Source organism: Mytilus edulis, chromosome 3 (assembly GCF_963676685.1).
Source record: "Mytilus edulis chromosome 3, xbMytEdul2.2, whole genome shotgun sequence".
Lineage (NCBI taxonomy): Eukaryota > Metazoa > Mollusca > Bivalvia > Mytilida > Mytilidae > Mytilus > Mytilus edulis.
This window is the reverse complement of record NC_092346.1, coordinates 104,771,890-104,796,723: the sequence shown is the minus strand read 5'-3', so window position 1 is coordinate 104,796,723 and position 24,834 is coordinate 104,771,890. Positions and strand designations below refer to the sequence as shown.

General features: G+C 33.2%; 1 protein-coding gene across 4 annotated transcripts; it reads right to left on the bottom strand.

Moving 5' to 3' along the window:
• Nucleotides 1-4,398: 4,398 nt before the first annotated feature.
• LOC139518085 (uncharacterized) lies at nucleotides 4,399-23,825 on the bottom strand. Of its 4 annotated transcripts, XM_071309750.1 has the most exons (6): nucleotides 23,409-23,823; nucleotides 16,942-16,989; nucleotides 16,406-16,450; nucleotides 14,864-14,966; nucleotides 12,249-12,331; nucleotides 4,399-4,522 (listed from the first exon to the last, which is right to left on the bottom strand). In XM_071309750.1, exons 1-6 carry the CDS (start codon nucleotides 23,473-23,475, stop codon nucleotides 4,413-4,415), a joined length of 456 nt encoding a protein of 151 aa, XP_071165851.1. In that variant the 5' UTR covers nucleotides 23,476-23,823; the 3' UTR covers nucleotides 4,399-4,412. The 4 variants fall into 4 exon arrangements, with proteins under 4 accessions (XP_071165851.1, XP_071165854.1, XP_071165852.1 ...); XM_071309753.1 differs by lacking the exon at nucleotides 12,249-12,331 and having other exon boundaries at nucleotides 23,409-23,825; XM_071309751.1 differs by lacking the exon at nucleotides 16,406-16,450 and having other exon boundaries at nucleotides 23,409-23,824.
• Between the last annotated feature and the right edge of the window lie 1,009 nt (nucleotides 23,826-24,834).

Below are 24,834 nucleotides of genomic sequence, written 5' to 3'. Positions count from 1 at the left end.
AAGAGATCGCTTTCGTGTTGTACTGCCGTTAAGGTACAAAATTAGCTTATTTTTCATGATAAACATGATAGAAAAAACGTTTTACTAAATTATCATATACTCCAACAACTAAAACATAATTATCAAATTAAAATTACATACATCAATTATATCCCCCTGTCAGTATCTCTACGAACGAATCTTTGTAGAGGATATTAGATTGATATTTATTACAAATGTAAAAGATTGACCCAGAAATTGATATCAAATCGATATCGATGAACTTATACAGTCATGACATTACTAAATACGATTTAGATGACAACCCAAATGTTGATAACATGCACGTCGACACTTACTCGGTAACGATGATAAAATGAAATAAGACAGATTGAGTTGATTAAGTTAAGACCAAATATAAAGTTTGATATGATTAGGATGGCTGAATTGTTATCGATTTATTTTTTCCATTGTATTTATACAACATAATCAAGTTGTCACCTTCCAAATTATTGTATTTTTTAAAACAAACACATTTCATTTAGTGTATGACATTGACATCTAATTCCTATGATCAGTAGGTAAAATATGGTTACATGCAAAAACATTACACACATGACTAACCATGTAAAAATTTAAATACATAGGATGTAGAATGATATGTTGGATTGTATAATGACAAGTAGTGATGGTATTTATCCATAGCTTACAACATCAAAAACTAATGTCTTTGGGGTTTGTACGGAAATTTTCATTTCCCATGTTTGCACATTGAAGTAAAAAGTCCTATAATATATAAAATGACGAGTGACACTCGAAACAACAAATGTTGTTGATATCGAAAATAATTCTCTTGGATATATCTCTAAAGATTTGCATCATTGTAGTATCATTTAGCTCAAAACAAAACTGCTGTTAACATGGATAATAATAATCGCCTATTGCAACAGTTTTTCTCAAGTTAAAATAAAAACTCATACTGTAGAAAAACTAAAAGTTCAAATATGAAGCCATTCTATTCAGCAGTACTGAAGAATTTAGTTACAAAATATTTGACAAACAAACGTACTGACGGACGTTCAGGGTTATTTCATGATCAAGTTTAACTTGATGCAATGTGAAATAAATATTTGACGAATAAACAGACGGACGGACGAACGGGTATTTTCAATGATTGTTTTGAGTCAGAAAAATTCAAAACGGACAGTCCCTAATCAAAGGATAAAACACATCAAATGAATGGACAACAAAAGACTCATCAGTGACGCTCGAATCAAACAAGGTTAAAAAGTCCAAATAAAGTACGAAGTTGAAGAGTATTGAGAACCATAATTCGTAAAGTGTTAATAAAGTGTTGCCAAATACAGCTAAGGTAATCTATGCCTGAGGTAGAAAAAAGCCTTAGTATTTATAAAAATTCAATATTTTGTAAACAGTTAATTTATAAATATAACAATATCAATGATAATTCATGTCAGCACAAAAAGTGCTGACTTCTGGGCTTGTGATACCCTCGGGGAAACAAATTTCCACCAGCAGTGGCATCGACCCAGTGGTTGTAAATAAACTCATCATAGATTCTAGGACTAAATTACCTGTTTACAAAACTTTGAATTTTTCGAAAACTTAGAATTTTATCATCCCAGGCATAGATTTCCTTAGCCGTATTTGGCACAACTTTTTGGAATTTTGGATCCTCCTCAATGCTTTTCAACTATTTACTTGTTTGGCTTTACAAATATTTTGATATGAGCGTCACTAATGAGTCTTATGTAGACAAAACGCGCGTCTGGCGTACTTAATTATAATCCTGGTACCTTTGATAACTTTTACACCACTGGGTCGATGTCACTGCTGGTGGACGTTTCGTCCCCGAGGGTATCACGAGCCCAGTAGTCAACACTTCGATGTTGACATGAATATCAATAATGTGGTCATTTTTATAAATTACCTGTTTACAAAACTTTGAATTTTTCGAAAACTCAGGATTTTCTTATCCCAGCATAGATTACCTTAGCCGTATTTGACACAACTTTTGGTAATTTTGGATCCTTAATGCTCTTGAACTATTTATTACTTGTTTGGCTTTACAAATATTTTCATATGAGCGTCACTGATGAGTCTTATGTAGACGAAACGCGCGTCTGGCGTATTAAATTATAATCCTTGTACCTTTGATAACTTTTACAATTAGATGTAAAATATATGTTGTATTGCTGCTTTGTTAATGTGCAGGTGAAAGAGTGGTCGATTTTAGAGCATTTGCAATTGCTTCTTACGCATTGTTTGTAAAAAAATAATTTTAGAAGTCTCGTGTTTTTTATTTTGGATGAGACAAGTATGTCTTTGAGCTTTTTGGGACTGCGAAACGCAATAACAGTAGGTGCTGGAACATTTCTTTTAATGAAGGGTCTTTTTCAATAAAACGTCAGTGCTTGCGAACAGTAGATGAAATATTTGTCAATTCAGTATGGAAGGTGACAACAAACTGAATTATATCTGGGCGGGTCGTCTAATCTTTGTATTCCATGAGGATCGTTCGATCTTGGGCTTTATCTAAAGCTTCAGAGAGATTTTTGGTTTTATATCCTCTTGATTTTAGTTGTTTTCTGAGTTGTTCCAAACGATAGTTGAGTTTGAATTCCGAGGAGCAAATTCGCTTTCGTCTGATGACTTCACTGTAAGAAATGCTCCTTGAGTAGTGTTTAGGGTGACAACTTTTCGGAGAAAAGAAACTGGTGTCTTAATGTCTGTGTCATTTTGGTCTTTTGTGGATAGTTGTCCCATTGGCAATCATACCACATCTTCTTTTTTATATCTATTAGTTTTTTTCGTGTGGAGATCAGTTGTCATGACCTCGTTGTTTTACATATGTGGCAGTGTAGGGGAAAGCAATTTTCTTGCTTTCAAATTCAGATGTAAATTGTATTGAATGAAGGAACAACTAGATACAATGATCTAAAAAGAAGCAAAAAACGATCCGGGTTACAAACTAAACCCGAGGGAAATCACGTATAAGAGGAAAACAAATGAACATCAGGAACACTGAAGTACAACAAAAAAAAACCTCAAAAATACATACAAACGACTTTGATAACAATTGCCATATCCACGACATGGTATATGCATAAAATTTTTGAGACTGAATTGTGTGCATCAAACATCCATCAATTAATGGATATTTTGGTTTTGAAAATTGGCGAATACTTTTTTTTATGTGATTTTGTCTTGGGGCATAGACGTACGTCTTTGAAATGGCGATCTATAATGAAGCAAAAAAGAGCTACAGTAGAAGGAACGATTTCGTGTCCCTACAAACATATTCATTTCACCGCCAGATGCAGTAACTACTATCTCTTTTATTCACTGGTCTGATTTACAGGGTGATCGATGATCTACTGAACCCAAACAAAAACATGTGTTTCTTCAAACAAATAGATTGACTTTTTTTCGAAAAATGAAAATGAAAAAAAAAACAATAAAATAAAATTTAGAATGGAAATAGAGAAAATGTAAAATGAACAACAACCCCACTAAAAAGAAAAAAACAACCGAATGGGTCCACAAACTATCCCGCACCCAAGACATGTTCTAGCTGGCTCCTGAACGAAAATGTGTACTAGTTCAGTGATAATGCAGGCCATCATAAACTCCAAAACATATAAATGAACGTACATTGAAAAGACTGACAAAGACTAGAGACTGATGACCTTGGACAGGCGAAAAAATACGGCGGGTTTAAACATGTTTTGTGATATCTCAACCCTCCACCTTTACCCCTAGCCAATGTAGAAAAAACACACAAACATCAATATGCAAAGTAAAATTCAGTTTACGAGAAGTTTGAATCCGAAGTCAAGTTACAGTTTATTTCCCCCTTCCCCTTTCAGCGTTACCAACAACGCACTTTATCGTCCCAATGCCACAATCGTACTATAATTAGATCAAAGGCGTACTATTCAGCGCCAAATCATCACATTCCAGCGTTCAATCACATGAGGAGCTGCTGTTGAAAACCTGTCACATATATAACTAAAACCAACAAGTATTTGGAAACACTTTTAGGAATTTTGAATCTCTATGCTCTTCAACTTCGTATTTTATTTGGCTTTTTTTTTTAACTTTTTAACTTTTTTGGATTCGAGCGTCACTGATGAGTCTTTTGTAGACGAAACGCGCGACTGGCGTATACATAAAATTAAGTCCTGGTATCTATGATGAGTTTATATATAACTAAAACAAGCGAGTTTCAAACATTCATGCTAAGTTGACAAATTTCAATGTTTTCATTATATAATATATCTCATATTATAGCTTTTTGTCTGAAACGACTGATATTATACGACTAAGCATAGAACATAAGTTGTTAAGAAATATACAATTAAGCAAAACAAGATCATACAAAAAGGATAAACCAGCTTCATTTCTCTTTTTCAGTCTTTCTCAAAATCAATTGATTGTTGACTGTAAGAATCCTGTTGAAAAACCAGTTTCGGCTGCACATCTGTTCTCACATCTGTTTTATGAGGTCTGTCCCTGCATCCTATAAGACAGAACTATACTTTTAAAATACAATTCTTAACACATAGAGTAAACTAATCTCGATGGTTTGTTTTCTTTTAAACACTTATTTTGTTTGGTATTTTTCTTTGACCTGTTTTGCATACTACTTTCCAAGAATTGAAAAATCTCAACAAATAGGTATGTGTGAAATAGGAGTAAAGCCCGATTCGATGCACAATGGCGATAAGTGTTTTGCGAATTTTGCACAATGCTGATCAATATTAGTGAATGTAAATTTCTTTTTGCACCCTGACATTAGAAATAGCATAATAGACGCAGCTATAGTAGCTCGTTTCTCATATTTTGTCTATACGAACAAATACCTTCTTCTATGTGCTGTAAGGTTTTATGAAAGCAAAAAGATTGCTAAGGAGACACCTCTCCACCAGGGACATAGAAATTAACAACATTGGATCCTCGTACGACCTTAAAATTATTTACATACGTAGGACTCGGATGTGCAATGGGGACATGAAGTTCGATGTTCACGCCGAAGTGTAATAGGATGCACTGGAGTAGTGTGGAATGGTCCTTTCACTGGTTTGCGATGGTGTATGTGAATCATGGTAGCAAGTTCAAAATCTATAGTGGTCGATCATTATGAGAAGTTGATATTTACAATAGAAATAATTTGCATCAATTATTGTCTATAGAATAGTATTGGCATTTCAATGTCGATGTTATGTATTGTATGAATAAAATAAGAGATTGTTAAAAGAGTTATCGTCCTGCAATAGGTTATTCACCATACAATTTAGAATTAAGTGTTTGAATATTACCTGTAAGTACCTTGTGAAAATTATAGATTAAAATATACGTTATATGTGCGGTGAAATTAGTACAAATGTTTAATATGAGCAAATCAGCCCTAATACGGAATAATAAGCATGTGCAATATTGATTACGTCGACCTAATGTGTTTTTTAAAACAGAAATTTGAGAGTTGTGTTTCTATGTCGTTTTGTTTTGCTGTATAGACGCAGTGTTTGATATAAGGATCCATGAGGGGACCATATATAAGTGCAAACATTTGGTGAAAAAGGTAAAATTTCGTGTCCCTTGCAAACGTGTCATATTTTCTCAGGTTCAGTAAAATCATTTATCATACTATTTGCTCTCGTACAAAGGAGCATCAATGACTTACTTACAATTCCCTACAAAAAGCTGATTCTAACAAACAAATGAACTTCGATATCGAAAACTGAACATGAAAAGTAAAATAACAACAATTCCGAGGTAAATTGAAAATGGAAAGTCCGTAACCAAAAGGAAATCTAAAATCTAAATAAAAAAAGTTTATGTAATCATCCGTACTTCAATGTTACCACCAACGCCCTTCACTGTAAGTATCAGCAAGATAGCGTCACATTGTAAATATCTTTATACAGCGTAAAACTATCGCATCCTGTTGACACTGATGACATAACATGAACACTATTTACATATTGTTGTGCCGTGCAAACAGGGAAGTTAAATCTTTGGTTTTACTGTAACTTTCTCGGGTTATTTCATGATGTGAATCAATAAATCAACTGTGGTGCTATTACCTGTAGTCTAATTAACTTGTGTATGTATGATTAACAGTGTTAATTCATTTACAATAGGTGCATTTCTTCATATTATTCTCCTGACATCGTATTATTTCATTACTTGCCGCCATACTCCTCGTGCTAAATATAGGGGCGTTGTAGTCGTTGCTATATTAACAAAATCTGGTGCAGAATACGGGCTATTTCGCCATAACGTTGTAGTGAAGCTTACGTCTCCTCAGATATTATAGATCACCTAATGACTCAGATACAAGTGATGAACCAAACAGAGATGGTACGGAACTTGTAATTTAGTAAGCAACACATTTCACCCAAAATTCGGGGGTCATACATTTAATTTAATATAATTCTCGACTTGCAAGCGCAAGCGGTCTTTCACCAGATTTCTCCAAATCTCGGAAGTAGCACAAAAAATAGATGGTGCAATATTTTATCGTAATTAGTCTTTCCACTTTTCGTGTATTTGTTCTACGTGAATTTTGATAGATAGTCTTTTCCGTATAATTAATTATAAGTTTTATAGTGGATTTGACATTCCCGCTAAAATATTACAGAACAAATTAAAGCATGCACAACAAAAAAAATCCAACTTGGGTGATCTAATAGGATTGATCCGGCTCAGATCGACCCTATTAGGACAAAGGAGCTGGGATGTAATTAGCATTATGACAAGAAGAAAAAGTTTTAAATCTATTCCCTGGTATATTCACTTTTTATAATATGAAAGAATAAACTCCATGTTTTAAAATGAAAAACCTCATAGAATGTTAAATATGATATGTACAATTGTATCATGTCATAACGAATCCGTAAATAGTTTAGTTGAAATCAATTCACTAATTTAGGTCAAATTACGGATTGGAAATGTTCACTCTCTATATTACAAAAAGCGTGAAAGTGTGATTCACTGGTTTCGGAGGAGTTGCCGATGGTGGATGGTCATCTCCTGTATTGTGAGACTACAAAGTCTTTATTTGAATATGCGACACCCCAGCAAGCATTCAAGGGGAGTGACCTCAACCCTTGAATTTAATTTTTATGGACCCACTTAACACATGGCTACATTATATGTTATGTTTGAAAGCTTGTTTTGTGTGTTGCACGGACGTAATGAAATCATACTTTGCAATTTCTGTCCAATCGAGATCAAAAGACCAAATGTATCTGAATGAGGAGCATTTATCACATGAAATCGTTAATGAAACTTTCAAGAAATTGCAACCAAATTGATAGAAATAAATGGACACAAAAATATTTGTTGGTGATTCTAATTGTCATCACATCAACCAAACAAAATCCTTTATTCAGTACTAAGAAAGTATTTTACATCATCAAATTACTTTAAGCTCGCTTAATGTCTAATCGTCTTAAATGTCCCGAAAGATCGCTATTCGCAAACAGTAAAATCACAAAAATACCGATCTTTGAGGAAAATTCAAAACGGAAAGTCCGTAATCAAATGCAAAAATCAAAAGCTCAAACACATCAAACGAATAGATAACAGTTATCGTATCCTGACTTGGTACTGGTATTTTCTTATGTAGAAAATGGTGGATTAAATCTGGTTTTATAGCTAGCTAAACCTCTCACTTGTGTGACAGTTGCATACAATTCCATTATAAAATTGAGAATGGAAACGGGGAATGTGTCAAAGAGACAACATCCCGACCATAGAACAGACAACAGCCGAAGGCCACCAATTGGTCTTCAATGCAGCAGCGAGAAACTCCCGCACTCGGAGGAGTCCTTCAGCTTGCCCCTAAATAGATATAGTACTAGTTCAGTGATAATGAACATCATACTAAACTCCGCATTATACAGACGAAACTAAAATTAAAAATCATACAAGACTAACAATGGCCAGAGGCTCCTCACTTGGAACAGGCGCAACAATACGGCGGGGTAAACATTTTTTTTTAGATCTCAACCATCCCCCTATACCATTGGTCAATGTAGAAAAAACACACGCACAACAATACGCCTAGTAAAACTCAGTTTAAGAAAAGTCCGAGTCCAATGTCAGAGTAGGTAACAAAAGAAAATAAACAAAATGTCAATAATACATAAATTAACAAAGGACTACTAGCAGTTACTGACATGTTAGCTCTAGATCTGAATTAAACTGATTGAAAGATTGTGGCTTCATCATATGAATATCAAGCACAGTTCCTCCCGTTAGGGGTTTAGTATTATACCATCATAAAATATATGAGAAGAACACAACCCGTGTCATGCCAACAACTGGTTTTAAAATAAATATGTTTAATTCCGATGCAAAGAAACTATAAAAAAAATCAATATTAAAGCCAAAATATGCAATCTTTAATGACCTGACAACAGTATCGTAACTAGATCCCTTCTTAATAAGTCTGTTTAAAGGTTTTGAGGTACATATACTGACATGTTTGTGCTTTGTAAAGAATGTTATCAAAAAAATTGGATGTGAAATACCTGAACGTATAAGATGTCTACATGTTGAGTTATATTTACGAATGATGTCCTTGTATATTGAAAAAGATAAGTAAACATGTAGCAAATTGGGGTACGGCGGTCAACATTGCGTTATAATCTTAATCACTATAAAAGCAAACAAATATGTAACAAAGAATCACAAAAAGGCATATAGACAAAGCACATTCGCACATGAAAGACAAGAATACAAAAGTTTCCAATAACACTATGACGGGATGTATAAGTACAGAGTAACGTCATATGTAACAAAGAATCACAAAAAGGCATATAGACAAAGCACATCAGCAAAAATGAAAGACAAGAATACAAAAGTTTCCAATAACACTATGACGGGATGTATAAGTACAGAGTAACGTCATATGTAACAAAGAATCACAAAAAGGCATATAGACAAAGCACATCAGCAAAAATGAAAGACAAGAATACAAACTTCTACCTAACAACAATAACACAATTACGGGATGTAAAAGTTCAGAGCCACGTCATATGGATATCACCAAAAATAGGTTAAACAATAAATAAAGGCAACAGTAGTGTACCGCTGTTCAAAACTCATAAATCCATGGACAAAAACGAATTCGGGGTAACAAACTAAAAAAGTAAAATTAATATTCAAAAGACATATAAAAGAATACTATAACACGGTATTAAGATGATAAACATCGTCAATACACATAATTTATACTTCAAGACCATCGTGTATTATTTGTGAAGTTGATATACGGAATATTTATCAAGAAGGTCTTGGTATCTTCCGATAAACTGTTGTTTTAAAAAAGGACAAGACATACCCCTGGTTCATCATCTGTCTTATCAGACAGTAGTGACGTTTAGCAAAATCTGAGTAGCAGCTGCAAGCTTTTGAATACCGAAGAAGTTGGGGAAAAAATTGAAAACGACACGTTTAATTACTACTTGCTTCCGAAGCACTTTTCTGGATTTACCTTCATCATCAGGAACGATCAAAGCCAAACATTTGAAAGGCGAAAATCGTTGAAGAGCTATATGCCAAAAAAAAACTAAAATAAATAGCCAAATTCATCTAAAGCCAACTTTGCCTGAAGGAGTTGAAACCTAAGTTTCATAATAATTTCAATATTTAGTAACGGACAAGTAAAGTTTGTTGATTCATGCCAGTACTGAAGCACTGACTACTGAGCTAATTATACCCTCGGGGACTGATAGTCTACCAGCAGAGGTGATGTAAAAAATTAAAAACAACATGTTTAATAATTATTTGAGTCCGAAGCGCTTTTCTAGATTTACCTTCATCAGGAACGCTCAAAGCCAAACATTATGAATATCTCATATGCTGGTGAATTGGTATATGGCTACTAGTTTCGTTTGTCATAGATTCTGGTACTGAGATGACCGTGTGTGTCGAATTAGAGGTATTAGTTCGTGTTTGTTGTTTCCTTAATTTCTAGTTCTTGGGGATATATTGATCAGTTAAGTTTGCATTGTTGATGGAAAGAACATCATCAATATACCTGAATGTGAAATTAAATCAACTGGCTTCTTCGATCCTCTTGTTTTTGGCAAGTGTCTGAAAACACGCTGACTCATATGAAAATAAAAAGTGGTCGACAAAAAGAGATGCAAATTAACTACCATTTTTATGCTGAAAAGCCTTGTGGTTTATTTCTTTAAGACGATTTTAAAAAGTCAAAAATCAAAAGTTTTGATGGAACTAATTTCAGAAAAAAGATCGAAATTTAAAATTATCCAGATGTTCTTTAGAAATTTCGAGAATCCACCATTACGCGAGTAAACAGTTTCACATTATTTCCGAAGACCCTCTTATACTGCGGACAAAATATTTTTTAATCTAATGGACAGTTCTGTAGTTGGACATGCAGGTTAGCCGGCAATGTACCATTGTTTGTACGGACTTTTGTGACGCTAAGGTATCCGATATATACAAGGTAAGCCCTCCGATGTGTTGTTCACTGTAATGTTCATTGAAGTCATGAAGGACTTATGATTTGCAAAAATCTCATTCTTATCAATCGATATATTTTGTATGTGGGAGCTGGTCGATTAGACTCGATAGTCTTAGCATAATACTGCGTCTGTCATCATCACCAAATGGTATACGGTGTACTGCGTTGACAAGCCTTTTGTCTGCACGTTTCGATGGGATGTTCAATGAATTCCTCAGAAAGGCTCTTATGAATGCCTCGGTAGCCTTTGGCAGTTCCGGTTTAAAACAATCTCCTTGCACGCCTCTTTTAACGGCATTCCACTTACGCCCGATATTTCTAGTTTCAGTCATTTAGTTTGTTATCTTTCTTTTATTTCTGTATTTGGCAAAACATTTAGGAATTTTGGTCCTCAATGCTCTTCAACTTCGTACTTTATTTGGCTTTTTTACTTTTTTGGATTCGAGCGTCACTGATGAGTCCTTTGTAAAAGAAACGCGCGTCTGGCGTATATACTAAATTCAGTCCTGATATCTATGATGAGTTTATTTATACTCTCTAGGATTTGTTTGTGTGTATTGTTGATTTCATGTAGTTCGGAGTTCATGAATTAATTGTGATTTTCTATGAGGTCAACCATTTTTCCCATCTCAATTTGTATTGTCTTCAGCATTTCAACTTCACTGTCTTTAAATTCATACGACGGAGTTAAGTAATTTGTCTGGTTCAGTGTGCTCGTGTGGTGGGAATAAGTTCAAATATAATTAAATATTTGACAATAACCTAAATGACATTAAACGACAGGTAATGGTAAGCCGATGAATAATGAAGTGTTCTGATTCTGCAGCAAAATATATCCTCTGAACACAGAAATACTGGTAGCAAAATGTTCGTGTTATTCAAACATGGTAGTCACCGGAAGTCCCACATCTAAACAATGATAATGAGGATCGGATGAAAATAAAACTTCACAATACAATAGATAATTTCAGCTTCCCAATGGTTACTTTTCCCTTTCCATGTAGCAATATTGAAGCAGTGCCTACATACGGAGTATATATCTACCAGTTGATAGGATATTCGAGGGCTAGTATTTCCTATCATGATTCCTTGATAGAGGGTTGCTGCGCCATGGAGGCTACTTAACCAAGAGTTCTAAGTGGTGAAGTTGAAATCGTCCCGTCGTAAATTTAACAAACGCCATACCGAGTTTGTTAAGCGTCATTGAGTTTCTTTTTTCAGAGTCGTATATATTTTAATTGTCGAACTATAATCCCGTCCTCTTTTCCACGAATGTGACCTATCGATTTAGGCTTATCATCGGGTTTGTAATTGCATGAACAACACGACGAGTGCTCTTCTGGAATACTTGATATCATCCAAGATTTAAGTGGGGTCCCTGTGCCTTCTTTTTTAGCTATGGTGTTGTCGACAAGAGAGTTGGAATGACATTTTTTTATCTTTCGTCTCTTTAATAACACTCGTTGAGAAGACAGTAAATAATCAATTTCAAAGATGATTTCCTTCCCTCTAAACTGTAAATTTTCAACAGATGATTCAAATATATTCCCTTTTTTCTCGGTCTATTCATTTTGCATAAAATGTATTTTTTTGTTTAGATTGAATGAACAAAATATTTGTGCAAACAACCATATTCTAATAGTTTCATTGACGAAAGAACGCATTTATATCCAGACATATATGTTTAGCAATCGTAAGTGTATACTAAACAAAAGTATTGCAAATACAAAACAAAACTTACCTTTGTAGCATACCACATAACTACCGGCAATTGCAAGTAAAAGAACAGGGCCAAGTATTATCCAAAAATAGTCTGTATATCTACTGTAAAAAATAAAGCCGTGCAGATTAATATAAAAACCGTTTTGACCCCTTAAAAAGTAAAATATTTAAATACCGACATCCTCGGAAAATTCTAAAACGAAAATTCCCTAATTAAATAGCAAATTCAAAATCTCAAGAGCATCAAACGCATGGAAAACAACTGTGATATTCCTGAATTGGTACAAGAATAAAGTTATGAAAAAATGGTGAAAAAAACCTTGTTTTATAGCTAGATAAACCTCTCATTTGTATGATAGTCACATGGAAATCTATAATATTAAAAACAATTTATGTTTGTTTTTTTTCTTTTGATTAATCTCGCAGATTTCTAAATAGCATGAAAACATATTCTAAACAAAAGAGATATTGACACTTTCTGTCGACCAGGTCAATATTATTCCTAATAAATTTAGCCGGTAAAATCCGTCAAGTTTTTTTTGTAGAAAAGAAGTTTGTTTATTATAAACGTTTTAATACATTGTATTATACAATATATTTATTAATCTCGCAGAATTTAAATTTTTCCAGAAAAATGTTGTCGTTAGTTTCGTCAGTGACGCTTGTGTCAAAAAATATTTGAAAGGCCAAATAAAGTACGAAGTTGGACAGCATTGAGGGCCACAAATTCCAAACTTTTTGCCACATACAGCTAAGGTAATCTACTCCTCAGTTAGAAAAGCCTTAGTATTTCCAAAATTCAAACTACTGGGCTGGTGATTCCCTCGGGGAAATAAATCTCCACAAGCAGTGGCATCGATCCAGTGGTTGCAAATAAACTCATCATAAATACCAGGACTAAAAGTTTACACTTACGATGTTAAAGATACAATATATCTTTAACATCGTAAGTGTAAAATTTTAGTCCTGGTATCTATGATGAGTTTATTTACATTTAAGAATTTCAAGATTTTGATAGTTTCTCAGTTTGAATATATTGACATGATTCATTTGACATCGTGCTATTATTGAAGAAGGATATCTGTTATCCGAAATATCTAATATTTGTTCATTTTATAGTTATTTAATGGTGATGTTGTACCCTTTTTGACTTGTTATATATATATATACAACTCGTCTAAACATCAACCAAACAATGTTAGATCTGTAAATTTGCTTTCGCAATTTTTTTGTTCTTCCCTCACATATATATATATTTATCATATGTTTAGTAGTAAATACAGTAGTTTTGCATATTTGATAAATAGCCTGCTGTTTAATCCATATCGCGCAACTTTGATGCGCACCCTTTATCGCATACCCGTTATCACACTTCTACCCTTTATCGCATACCCTTTATCACACCCTTACTTTTTTTTTTTTTTTTTTTTTTTTTACATAAAGTCAGTTTTTTTGGGGTTTTTTTGCTTAAGAAAAATTTTCCTTAAAATAGGTCAATTTTTGGAATGACGTCATTGTTTGGTATGTGACGTCACGAACGTCAAGTTTTCATATTGTATGTGACGTCACGAACGTCAAGTTTTCATATTTTTTGGCACACTAAATGCAACTATAAAAAATACAAAACACACAAAAAAATACAATAATAAACAAAATATTTTTAAAAAAACAGCACGCAGGTAAGGTAAGCTGGGTAACCCAGGTGCTTCGGATAAGTAATTGAGCAGTAGGTAACCCAGTGCTATGGATCAGAAAACAGTTCATATAATATAATACTCTTCTGTTGAAATATATGATAAAGCGTATAAAACATGGCAAAATCCGTATCACATGCCGTATCACCCTCGACCCATATCATCCCTCGGGCATAAAGGCCCTTGGGCTGATATTGATGTCTCGAGATGATACGACATATGATACGGATTTTGCCATGTATTATTCTCTATATATATCCTTTTTAATAGTTTATACTTTAAAATTAATAGACGACCATCGGAAGTTTATTACAAAATTGTATGCGCCAGTTATATAACTAAATTTTATCGCAATCCTCTACACAGAACAAACACGTAAGCTCGAATTATTAAAACAGCAGTAAAGTCACTTTTTTTATACGAACATACAATATATTTGTTAGTCTCGCAGATGTCTTAATTTCCAGAAAAAATATTGTCGTTAGTGCTACCCCAGTAGGAGATATATGCAGTTCCTATTGAAACGGACCGTTCCTGTTAAAGATATATATATATATATATATATATATATATATATATATATATATATATATAGCGTCTTTAGTAATTTATACTTTAAAATTAAAAGACGACAATCGGAAGTTTAGTACAAAATTGTATGCACCAGTTATAAAACTAAATTATATCGCAATCATCTACACAGAACAAAAACGTAAGCTCGAAGTAGAAAAACAGCAGTAGAAATATACATAATGCATTTCTCTATAGGATATTGTAGGGTTTTGCTTACAAGAGATTTTCACACAATACCGAGTGCTTTAGACGAACCTGTACATACAGTTTCATTAAAACATTCCAAGAGATGTATTCAACCAATAGAAAGAGATTTAAACATTAAGATATACACACAAACATTAACCATCAGCAAAGAGATACTCACTTTTCTTCACACTTGTCGGTCCCTGTACATTCATAACCATCAGGACAGAACCCCATTGATCCTTCACAGAGATGGTTTCCAGACTTACAGTAATGACGTACCCCTTTATAAAAAGCAAACGTTAATGGCAATGACGTGTTTTTGCTTAAAGATAATAGCAACATTTATTACTGCATTTTTTCGCTCATTTCTGGACAACATGTTTTCTCGAAGGTATTTGCATCCCATTTTTTATAAATATTCTTTTTGTATCTTTATTTTATCTTAGTTATTATTTTGCAATAATATAAATTATTTTTATTTTATTATTGTGTTCTTGTTCTTAAACATTTTTGTTAGAAAAAAGGGTATCAATTCCGTAAGTTGTATCAAATCTATTACACTTATGATTAATAAACACAAATAAATAAAGGCAACTGTAGTATACCGCTGTTCATAAGTCATCAATCAAATAAGCGAAAACAAATCCGGGTCACAAACTGAAACTGAGGGAAACACAGAAACTATAAAACGAAAACAACGGCACACCAGAAACAATTAACTGCTACAACAACAAACGCTAACATACATTGATAACAACTGCCATAGTCCTGCCTTGATACAGGATATTTTAAGAAAATAATTGTGAGTTGAACCTGGTTTTATGACCAGCCAAACCTCCCGCATATATTGTAATGTAAAATTACCGCTAAAATAACAACACACACCAAAAGGTTAAATCATTAATTCCCTTCATTCAAAAGGGTTTAAGATCTGAAACACCTTAAGACATGCATGTATTGTACAATATGTATGAAAACATAAAATTTTAATTGATCACACCTATCGTATAACCATGTTTCTTTTTAAAAAGATGTAAACTCATACATAAGACAAGCAAGAAATGCAATATGTTCATCAGGATAACTAATTTCAGACGGAGCTTTTAAAGCATTAGAGAAGGAACACGACATAGAGTCACTTATTATACTAGTAATCGGATCTAGGAGAGTCCAATTATGGTATGTGGCTCTAGTAAGTCAGAGTTCAAATCGCACGAAATCACCATCATTTCCGTGACCTATAATCTGTATCAAATCAATTTAACTAATGATGATGAAATAAGAATGAACTCACATAAATGTACTAGGGTTACTAGTGAGTAAGTAAATTAATTAGAGCCGAGCATGACTGGTTAAGCCAGCACACATATAAATAAAAAATACCACAAGCATAGTATTATAGATAAGCAACATGCTTAAATCAAAGCAAGCAAGTTAAAATGAAAAAAGTAACACACATTTTGCAGAAACCGGCACAGAAACAAAAGCACTATCAAATAATTGAAATAAAATCAAACAATAAACAGAACACGGAGAGCTAGAAGACTTCAGCTGTGGGCAGCAAAGTTGTTGTCTACGTGAGCTACAGAAGCAGTTATCTAAAGAACACCATGTTGAAATAAAATGTTTGATCTGCTCCAAAATTAAAAAGCTCCGTGCATGGTTAGGCAGCGAGTTCTACAACTTTTCTACATCAAAGCTTAAGCTTCTATTACCATACCTTGTATTTCTTTGCCGTAGGGAATATTAAACTGTTGGTAAGAATCTAAAATTATATAAATTATCTAAATATTGATATAGGACTCTGGACTAGAATTTGTCATAATTCTGTATGTTTCTAATGTCATGGTTCTCATGCGTTCAACTTTGGAACAGTTGGAACATTGTACAAATTAACTCAGCACACATATAAATTAAAGCACATACATAATTTAATAGATAAGCAAAATGCTTAAATCAGAGCAATCAAGTTAAATTGAAAAAGAAAATCAAATTTTGCTTGAACTGGTACTGAGACAAAATCACTATCAAATAATTGAAATAGAAGCAAACAATAAACAGAAAATTTAGGGCTAGAAGACTTCAGCTGTGGGACAGCAATGTTATTGTCTATGTGAGCTTCAGAAGCAGTTATCTGAAGAACAATGTATTGAAAGAAAATGTTCCAACTGTTCCAAAGTTGAGCGGCTCCATGCATGCTTAGGCTGGGAGTTCTACAACTTTGCTAACCCAAAGCTTAAGGTTCTATTACAATACCTGGTTCTTTTAATTCTTTGTCGAAGTTTATCATCTCTTTGTAAGTATCTAAAATTATATGAATCATCTTAATATTAATATTTTGTGTGAGGACTCCGGATGAATTTTATCAAAATTTTGCAAGTTTGTAATGCCATGGTTCTCGTGCATTTGATATTAAGTGTTGAAAGTTTAGATTTGATCAAATAGTTGTTCGTGAAAACTATTATAGTTATTTAAGTTGAGTCAGAGCACTTGTCTTTGCAGTTTTTCAATGTCATGTGAGTGGGTAGAAACTTAGATATGAAATATGATGAAAGTTATAATAAATTGTCATTTTTGCCAGTTAATCCAAATGTGATCTCCCTATTCTTTTCAGAATATTTAATTAGAAATAGGAAGATGTGGTATGAGTGCCAATGAGACAACTCTCCATCCAAATAACATTTTATGAAAGTAAATCATTATAGGTCAATGTACGGCCTTCAACACGGAACATTGGCTCACACCGAACAACAAGTTATAAAGGGCCCCAAAATTATTAGTATAAAACCATCATGTGTTGGTTAAATTTCAATGGTCACTCCAAGTAATTTTACTTCATCATCGCATTTGATGTTCTGTCAATTTAAGTTGAAGACTATGTTGGTTGCATGTGTTTTACTACCAATTGCTAAGGCTTGACATTTTTCAGGATTATCCTGCATTTTATTTAGTGAGAACCATGAAATCAGTGAACCACTCACTTCCTCCAATGAGTAAATCACTAAGGCATTAGACGAACGGGATTTTGAAAGGGTATTGCAATCGGCATGATTATGCCACAAACAAAGAGAAAACATATCGTTGATGAAAGTTAAAAAAAAACTAGACCTAAAGTATTTGTGGCCGTCCTGTTATCTTTCACATTCACAGGGCCTGAACAGAATAAATGACTACACATCTAACTCATATGAACATGTCATGGCTGCATCCATTACATATCGATAATCATATATTGTAAGTGTAAATTTTTCAATTTTCCTTTATTAGATAAATTACGAAAATATATGTACTCCTTATCTAACTATTTAATTATACTTCTTTTTTTTACCTATTGTGCAAAAACCACCAACCAATCATTATATTATAATTTTGAAAACAATGGTTAAGGCAAGATATCAATTGGGCTGTTGATAAACGTGTACAAACGTATAGGCCCATAATACAATTCCATTATGCCAAACAAAAGGTTGAATATCATAATATACATTGGGTGTGTTGCTTCTTTTGATCGATCCAAATATTTTTTGTCATTCATTTCAATAGGTTCATCCAAGAACACTTTCAATCGAGAATAGTTTGAAGATTGTAAATAAGAATAAAGAAGGTGTGCCATCGAGACAACTCTCCATTCAAGTCATAATTTGTAAAAGTAAACCAATATAGGTCAAATTAAGGCATTCAACATAGAGCCTTGTCTCAAAACCTCCAAAATTGTATAAAACCTTTTCTAACTATTTACACCACTGGGTCGATGCCACTGCTGGTGGACGTTTTGTCCCCAAAGGTATCATGAGCCTAGTAAGTCACCACATCGGTGTTGACATGAATATCAATTATATGGTCATTTTTATAAATTTCCTGTTACAAAACTTTTTTTTTTCGAAAAACTAAGGATTTTCTTATCTCAGGAGTAATTTACCTTAGCCGTATTTGGCACAACTTTTTTGGAATTGTGGGTCCTCAATGCTCCTCAACTTTGTACTTGTTTGGTTTTACAACTATTTTGATCTGAGGGACACTGATGAGTCTTTTGTAGACGAAACGCGCGACTGGCATATCAAATTATAATTCTGATACCTTTGATAACTATTAAGACATGTGTAATTGAAATGCAGCGGGTTTAAAAACATTAAAACTTTTTTTTACACAGAACAGCTAATTGATATGTGTTGTTGTTATAGTAGTTGCTGGCGTGCTACAGGTTATGGTCTTAATAAATTATAATCCTGGTACCTTTGATAACTATCTTCGGACATTGTTAAGATGGTTTGATGCTTAACCCCGAACAGGACAGATTGTGCCTGATTTTCATATATTAAAGACATAATCTTTCAATCAGTTTAATTGAGGTCTTAAGCTGTCATGTCAGTAACTGTTAGTATTCCTTTGCTAATTTATGTATAATTATAATTTTGCTTAGTTTATTTTGGTACCTGTTCTAACGTAGGACTCATACTCATATTTTGGAGACTTGTTGGTGCACTTTGGTTGTTTTCTACTCTTAGTCGGTTTGTTGTCTTATGACAAATTCCCCATATCCATTCTTATTTTATAATAATTGTAAAGATTAGAAAGTAAATATGTTAAACTTTCAAAATTTAGAATAAAATTGAGAATGGAAATGGGGAATGTGTCAAAGAGACAACAACCCGACCAAATAAAAAACAACAGCAGAGGGTCACCAACAGGTCTTTAATGTAGCGAGAAATTCCCGCACCCGGAGGCGTCCTTCAGCTTGCCCCTAAACAAATATATACTAGTCCAGTGATAATGAACGCCATACTAATTTCCAAATTGTACACAAGAAACTAAAATTAAAATAATACAAGACTAACAAAGGCCAGAGGCTCCTGACTTGGGACAGGCGAAAAAATGAGGCGGGGTTAAACATGTTTGTGAGATCTCAACCCTCCCCCTATACCTTTCATCCAACTTTATCAAGTATTATATTTAGTGATTATTAAAATGACGTCGTTATTTTATCAAAATGTGTGTGTGTGTGTGTGTGTGTGTGTGTGTGTGTGTGTGTGTGTGTGTGTGTGGAAGGGGGGGGCAGGATTTTGTGCATTTTTGTTTTCTGTTACTTATTTTGAGTTTTTATGTCATTTGTTGCAGGTTGCCATCACAGTAATGTTCACTCAACAACTTAATAATTGATTATCATAATCACAGACACATCAAACGACTAGATTACAACTGTCATATTCACGACTTGGTACAGGCATTTTCTTATGTAGATAATGGTGGATCACAAATGCCATCAAGAATGAAAAGTCCTAATATTGATCATCAAGCTTCGTGCATTTTTACAAATCATTTGTAATGTATCACACATTCAGGCATATTTTTAAAACATTTTAATTGACATAAATAACAAAAACTACATGTCATTTATATGGATATAGGAAGATGTGGTATGAGTGCAATTGAGACAATTCTCCATCCAAATAACAAATTAAAAAAGTCAACGATTATAGGTCCAGGTACGGCCTTCGACACCGAACAACAAGCTATAAAGGGCCCCAAATTTACTTGTGTAAAGCCATTCAAACGGGAAAACCAACGGTATATATATAAAAAAAATGATCTTTTGATACGCCACAAAATTATGTTTACCTGAAATTTTCTAATAAGTTAATAAACTGTAAAATTTGGATTGCCTCAAGGGTCTTTTAGTGTAATTTTGTTTTAAAATAATTATATTTATCAATTATATTCCCGTCAGTATCACTACGAACGAATCGTTGTAGAGGATCTTAGATTGATATTTATTACAAATGACAAAGATTGACCCATAAATTGATATCAAATCGATACAGTCATGACATTACCAAATACGATTTCGATGACAACCCTAATGACAAACCCTGATGTTGATATCAAGGACGTCGATACTTACTGTCTGTTTTTTTAGATATCCTTTTGACGTAACTCTGTGCTTATGTGTCTCATCATACTTTGAACGACAAAAGTATTTTATGATGTGACTCTTACCTATTTATCTTGTCAAACTTTTTTTTACACAGAACAGCTAATTGATATGTGTTGTTGTTATAGTAGTTGCTGGCGTGCTACAGGTTATGGTCTTAATAAATTATAATCCTGGTACCTTTGATAACTATCTTCGGACATTGTTAAGATGGTTTGATGCTTAACCCCGAACAGGACAGATTGTGCCTGATTTTCATATATTAAAGACATAATCTTTCAATCAGTTTAATTGAGGTCTTAAGCTGTCATGTCAGTAACTGTTAGTATTCCTTTGCTAATTTATGTATAATTATAATTTTGCTTAGTTTATTTTGGTACCTGTTCTAACGTAGGACTCATACTCATATTTTGGAGACTTGTTGGTGCACTTTGGTTGTTTTCTACTCTTAGTCGGTTTGTTGTCTTATGACAAATTCCCCATATCCATTCTTATTTTATAATAATTGTAAAGATTAGAAAGTAAATATGTTAAACTTTCAAAATTTAGAATAAAATTGAGAATGGAAATGGGGAATGTGTCAAAGAGACAACAACCCGACCAAATAAAAAACAACAGCAGAGGGTCACCAACAGGTCTTTAATGTAGCGAGAAATTCCCGCACCCGGAGGCGTCCTTCAGCTTGCCCCTAAACAAATATATACTAGTCCAGTGATAATGAACGCCATACTAATTTCCAAATTGTACACAAGAAACTAAAATTAAAATAATACAAGACTAACAAAGGCCAGAGGCTCCTGACTTGGGACAGGCGAAAAAATGAGGCGGGGTTAAACATGTTTGTGAGATCTCAACCCTCCCCCTATACCTTTCATCCAACTTTATCAAGTATTATATTTAGTGATTATTAAAATGACGTCGTTATTTTATCAAAATGTGTGTGTGTGTGTGTGTGTGTGTGTGTGTGTGTGTGTGTGTGTGTGTGTGTGTGTGTGTGGAAGGGGGGGGCAGGATTTTGTGCATTTTTGTTTTCTGTTACTTATTTTGAGTTTTTATGTCATTTGTTGCAGGTTGCCATCACAGTAATGTTCACTCAACAACTTAATAATTGATTATCATAATCACAGACACATCAAACGACTAGATTACAACTGTCATATTCACGACTTGGTACAGGCATTTTCTTATGTAGATAATGGTGGATCACAAATGCCATCAAGAATGAAAAGTCCTAATATTGATCATCAAGCTTCGTGCATTTTTACAAATCATTTGTAATGTATCACACATTCAGGCATATTTTTAAAACATTTTAATTGACATAAATAACAAAAACTACATGTCATTTATATGGATATAGGAAGATGTGGTATGAGTGCAATTGAGACAATTCTCCATCCAAATAACAAATTAAAAAAGTCAACGATTATAGGTCCAGGTACGGCCTTCGACACCGAACAACAAGCTATAAAGGGCCCCAAATTTACTTGTGTAAAGCCATTCAAACGGGAAAACCAACGGTATATATATAAAAAAAATGATCTTTTGATACGCCACAAAATTATGTTTACCTGAAATTTTCTAATAAGTTAATAAACTGTAAAATTTGGATTGCCTCAAGGGTCTTTTAGTGTAATTTTGTTTTAAAATAATTTTCCATTAAAAAATATTTACGAAAACATTGAAATGTATGCTGATGACACAGCCTGACACTGTGTGTGAAAAAGTGTCCGTTCTACCGAAAAACAATTTAAGTCATCTCTGTCAAGCTCTGTTTTAATTATGAAAAAATCAACACCTGAAATAAAAGAATGACACAACTTTTTGACAGATTTAATTGGTAAAGTTTGTGAGACAGAATTCCATATTATAAACTAATACCTGTATTAAAATGTTCAACAAAAAACTCCTGATTATCTGAAATCTCGAAAATTTATGAAAAAAATTGATTTACAATTTGGAAGTAATTCGGCCAGACACAAATATCATTAATAAAATTAACGGTACCAATTTTCTTGCACCAGAAGTGCATTTCGACAATACATGTCTCTTCAGTGATGCTCGTGGCCAAAATATTTGAAATCCAAAGCTTATATAAAGATGAAGAGCTATAATCCAAAAGGTCCAAAAAGTATAGCCAAATCCGTGAAAGGAATCAGAGCTTTGCATGAGGGAGATACATTCCTTAATTTATAATAATGTCTAATATTTTGTAACAGCAAATTTTAATAACACAAAAAATCCGAATGTTCATGCCAGTACCGAAGTACTGGCTACTGGGATGGTGATACCCTCGGGGACTAATAGTCCACCAGCAGAGGCATCGACCCAGTGGTAGTAATAAAATTAACGGTACCAATTTTCTTGCACCAGATGCGCATTTAAATCATCCTTTACGTAAAGTTCTGCAATTCTATGGAATAGCGTATAAAGAAACATATAAATATCAACATCTTTATGTTTTTTTCACATATCTCTGTCAAACCACATAGATCATTTATTTTCATGCACACTATGAATTAGTTTAATTTTATGTATATATACAGTTATATCAATAATTTACTTACTACATGAGGGCCCAAAGTAAGATAAAGGAAAACTAATTGGTTCACCCTCTTTTGAAAAAAAAATTATATTATTATTATTACTATTATAATTAATTATTATTATTATTATTATTATTATTATTTTTTTTTTTTTTTATTATTATTATTATTATTATTATTATTATTATTATTATTATTATTATTATTATTATTATTATTATTATTATTATTATTATTATTATTATTACCTTGGCAATCCACAATACACTGAAATAGAATGGCAACTAACACAACAATCAAAATGAGGAACTTCATTGTGCAACTGTTTTCCAGTTTTAAAGTGTGCTATTTACGTTGGATAATATTGATGCAAAATTATGTCTTCCGTAAATTTCCAAAATGCCGGAGGTTTCGCATTCAACCAAGCGTTCAGTGACGTTATTGTTTTGTCGGTCAATTGATGAAAGTTAATCAAATACCTTCCTTCATATACAATTCCAATTATCTATCATGTATTTCCCTTCAACCGCATTATCGCACAAATTTATGCACACTATTAACTTCTTCTGAAATGTAGAACAACAATGTATATAAATTTGTAAAAACGTTAAGTGTATATATTTATGTATCACTTCACCCATAGAATACCTATTTACATGTGTTCAACAACACAAAGGTAGAGCCACATAGAATGAGGTATTTTATTAGACATAGATTTCTATTTATAAAATGAAGACTTTCTACATTAAAACAAACTTTTTTGAGCAGTAAAATGTGTTTAGGACGAACAATTCTGCTAGTGATGCGGACCACAATTAAAACCTTTTGCATGATTTAAAATGTGTTGGCCGAAGTTATTGATTCATGGATGCTGACCACATTTAATACGTAGTGCCTGATTAAAAATGTGTTGGCCGATGTTATTGATGTTGGTAACTTATTTCTCTTTCTAACAGTTCTTGGAAAAAAAGATTGCCTATATGTATATGGCTTGCCTCTCTCTTGGTAGGATCAGTTTTTGTCTCTGTTGCGGTAATCATTTAGGTTCAGATATTGTTGACAGTCTCTGCTGATTAAATCATGCTGCAACTCTTTCACAAAACAATCTTGAATAGAATGCAATCTATTTGTTTTATCCTTCTTCAAGGCTATCATATGTCAATGTTTTTCCCATATTCCTAACATAGCCTGACGTATGATCTGTGTGCAAAAACTTGTTGCTCCTTTCTGTGATTGTTTGTTTGCCTTTGTCTTATTTCTGTTTGTTGGACACAGTACTGTGCATGCATATTTCAATACCTGTCTAATTATGGATGCAGGAGTAATATCCTTTATGGATTTTTTGGTATCTTTTGAGATTTCAATTGATAAATCGTAAGGTTGATTTTGGATTTTTGTTTTACTTTGCTGGTTGTATTTTTAATAGTTTATCCAAGGTCAAGCATTTGTTGGCGTTGATACTCTTTCGCCATTTGTTTTCCACAGTCCCCAGTGATGTTTAGTCTTTCTGGAGTCACTGTATTAACGAAGATATATTTTAAAATTATTAATTTCGATATGTGACATTAATCAAAAGGATTTCTTTTAATTCTCAATGCAAAGGATTTCTTCTTGACGATAAAACTATCCGCTAAGGTTGGTCAATTAAACAGTAAATGGCTGTTGACATTGACG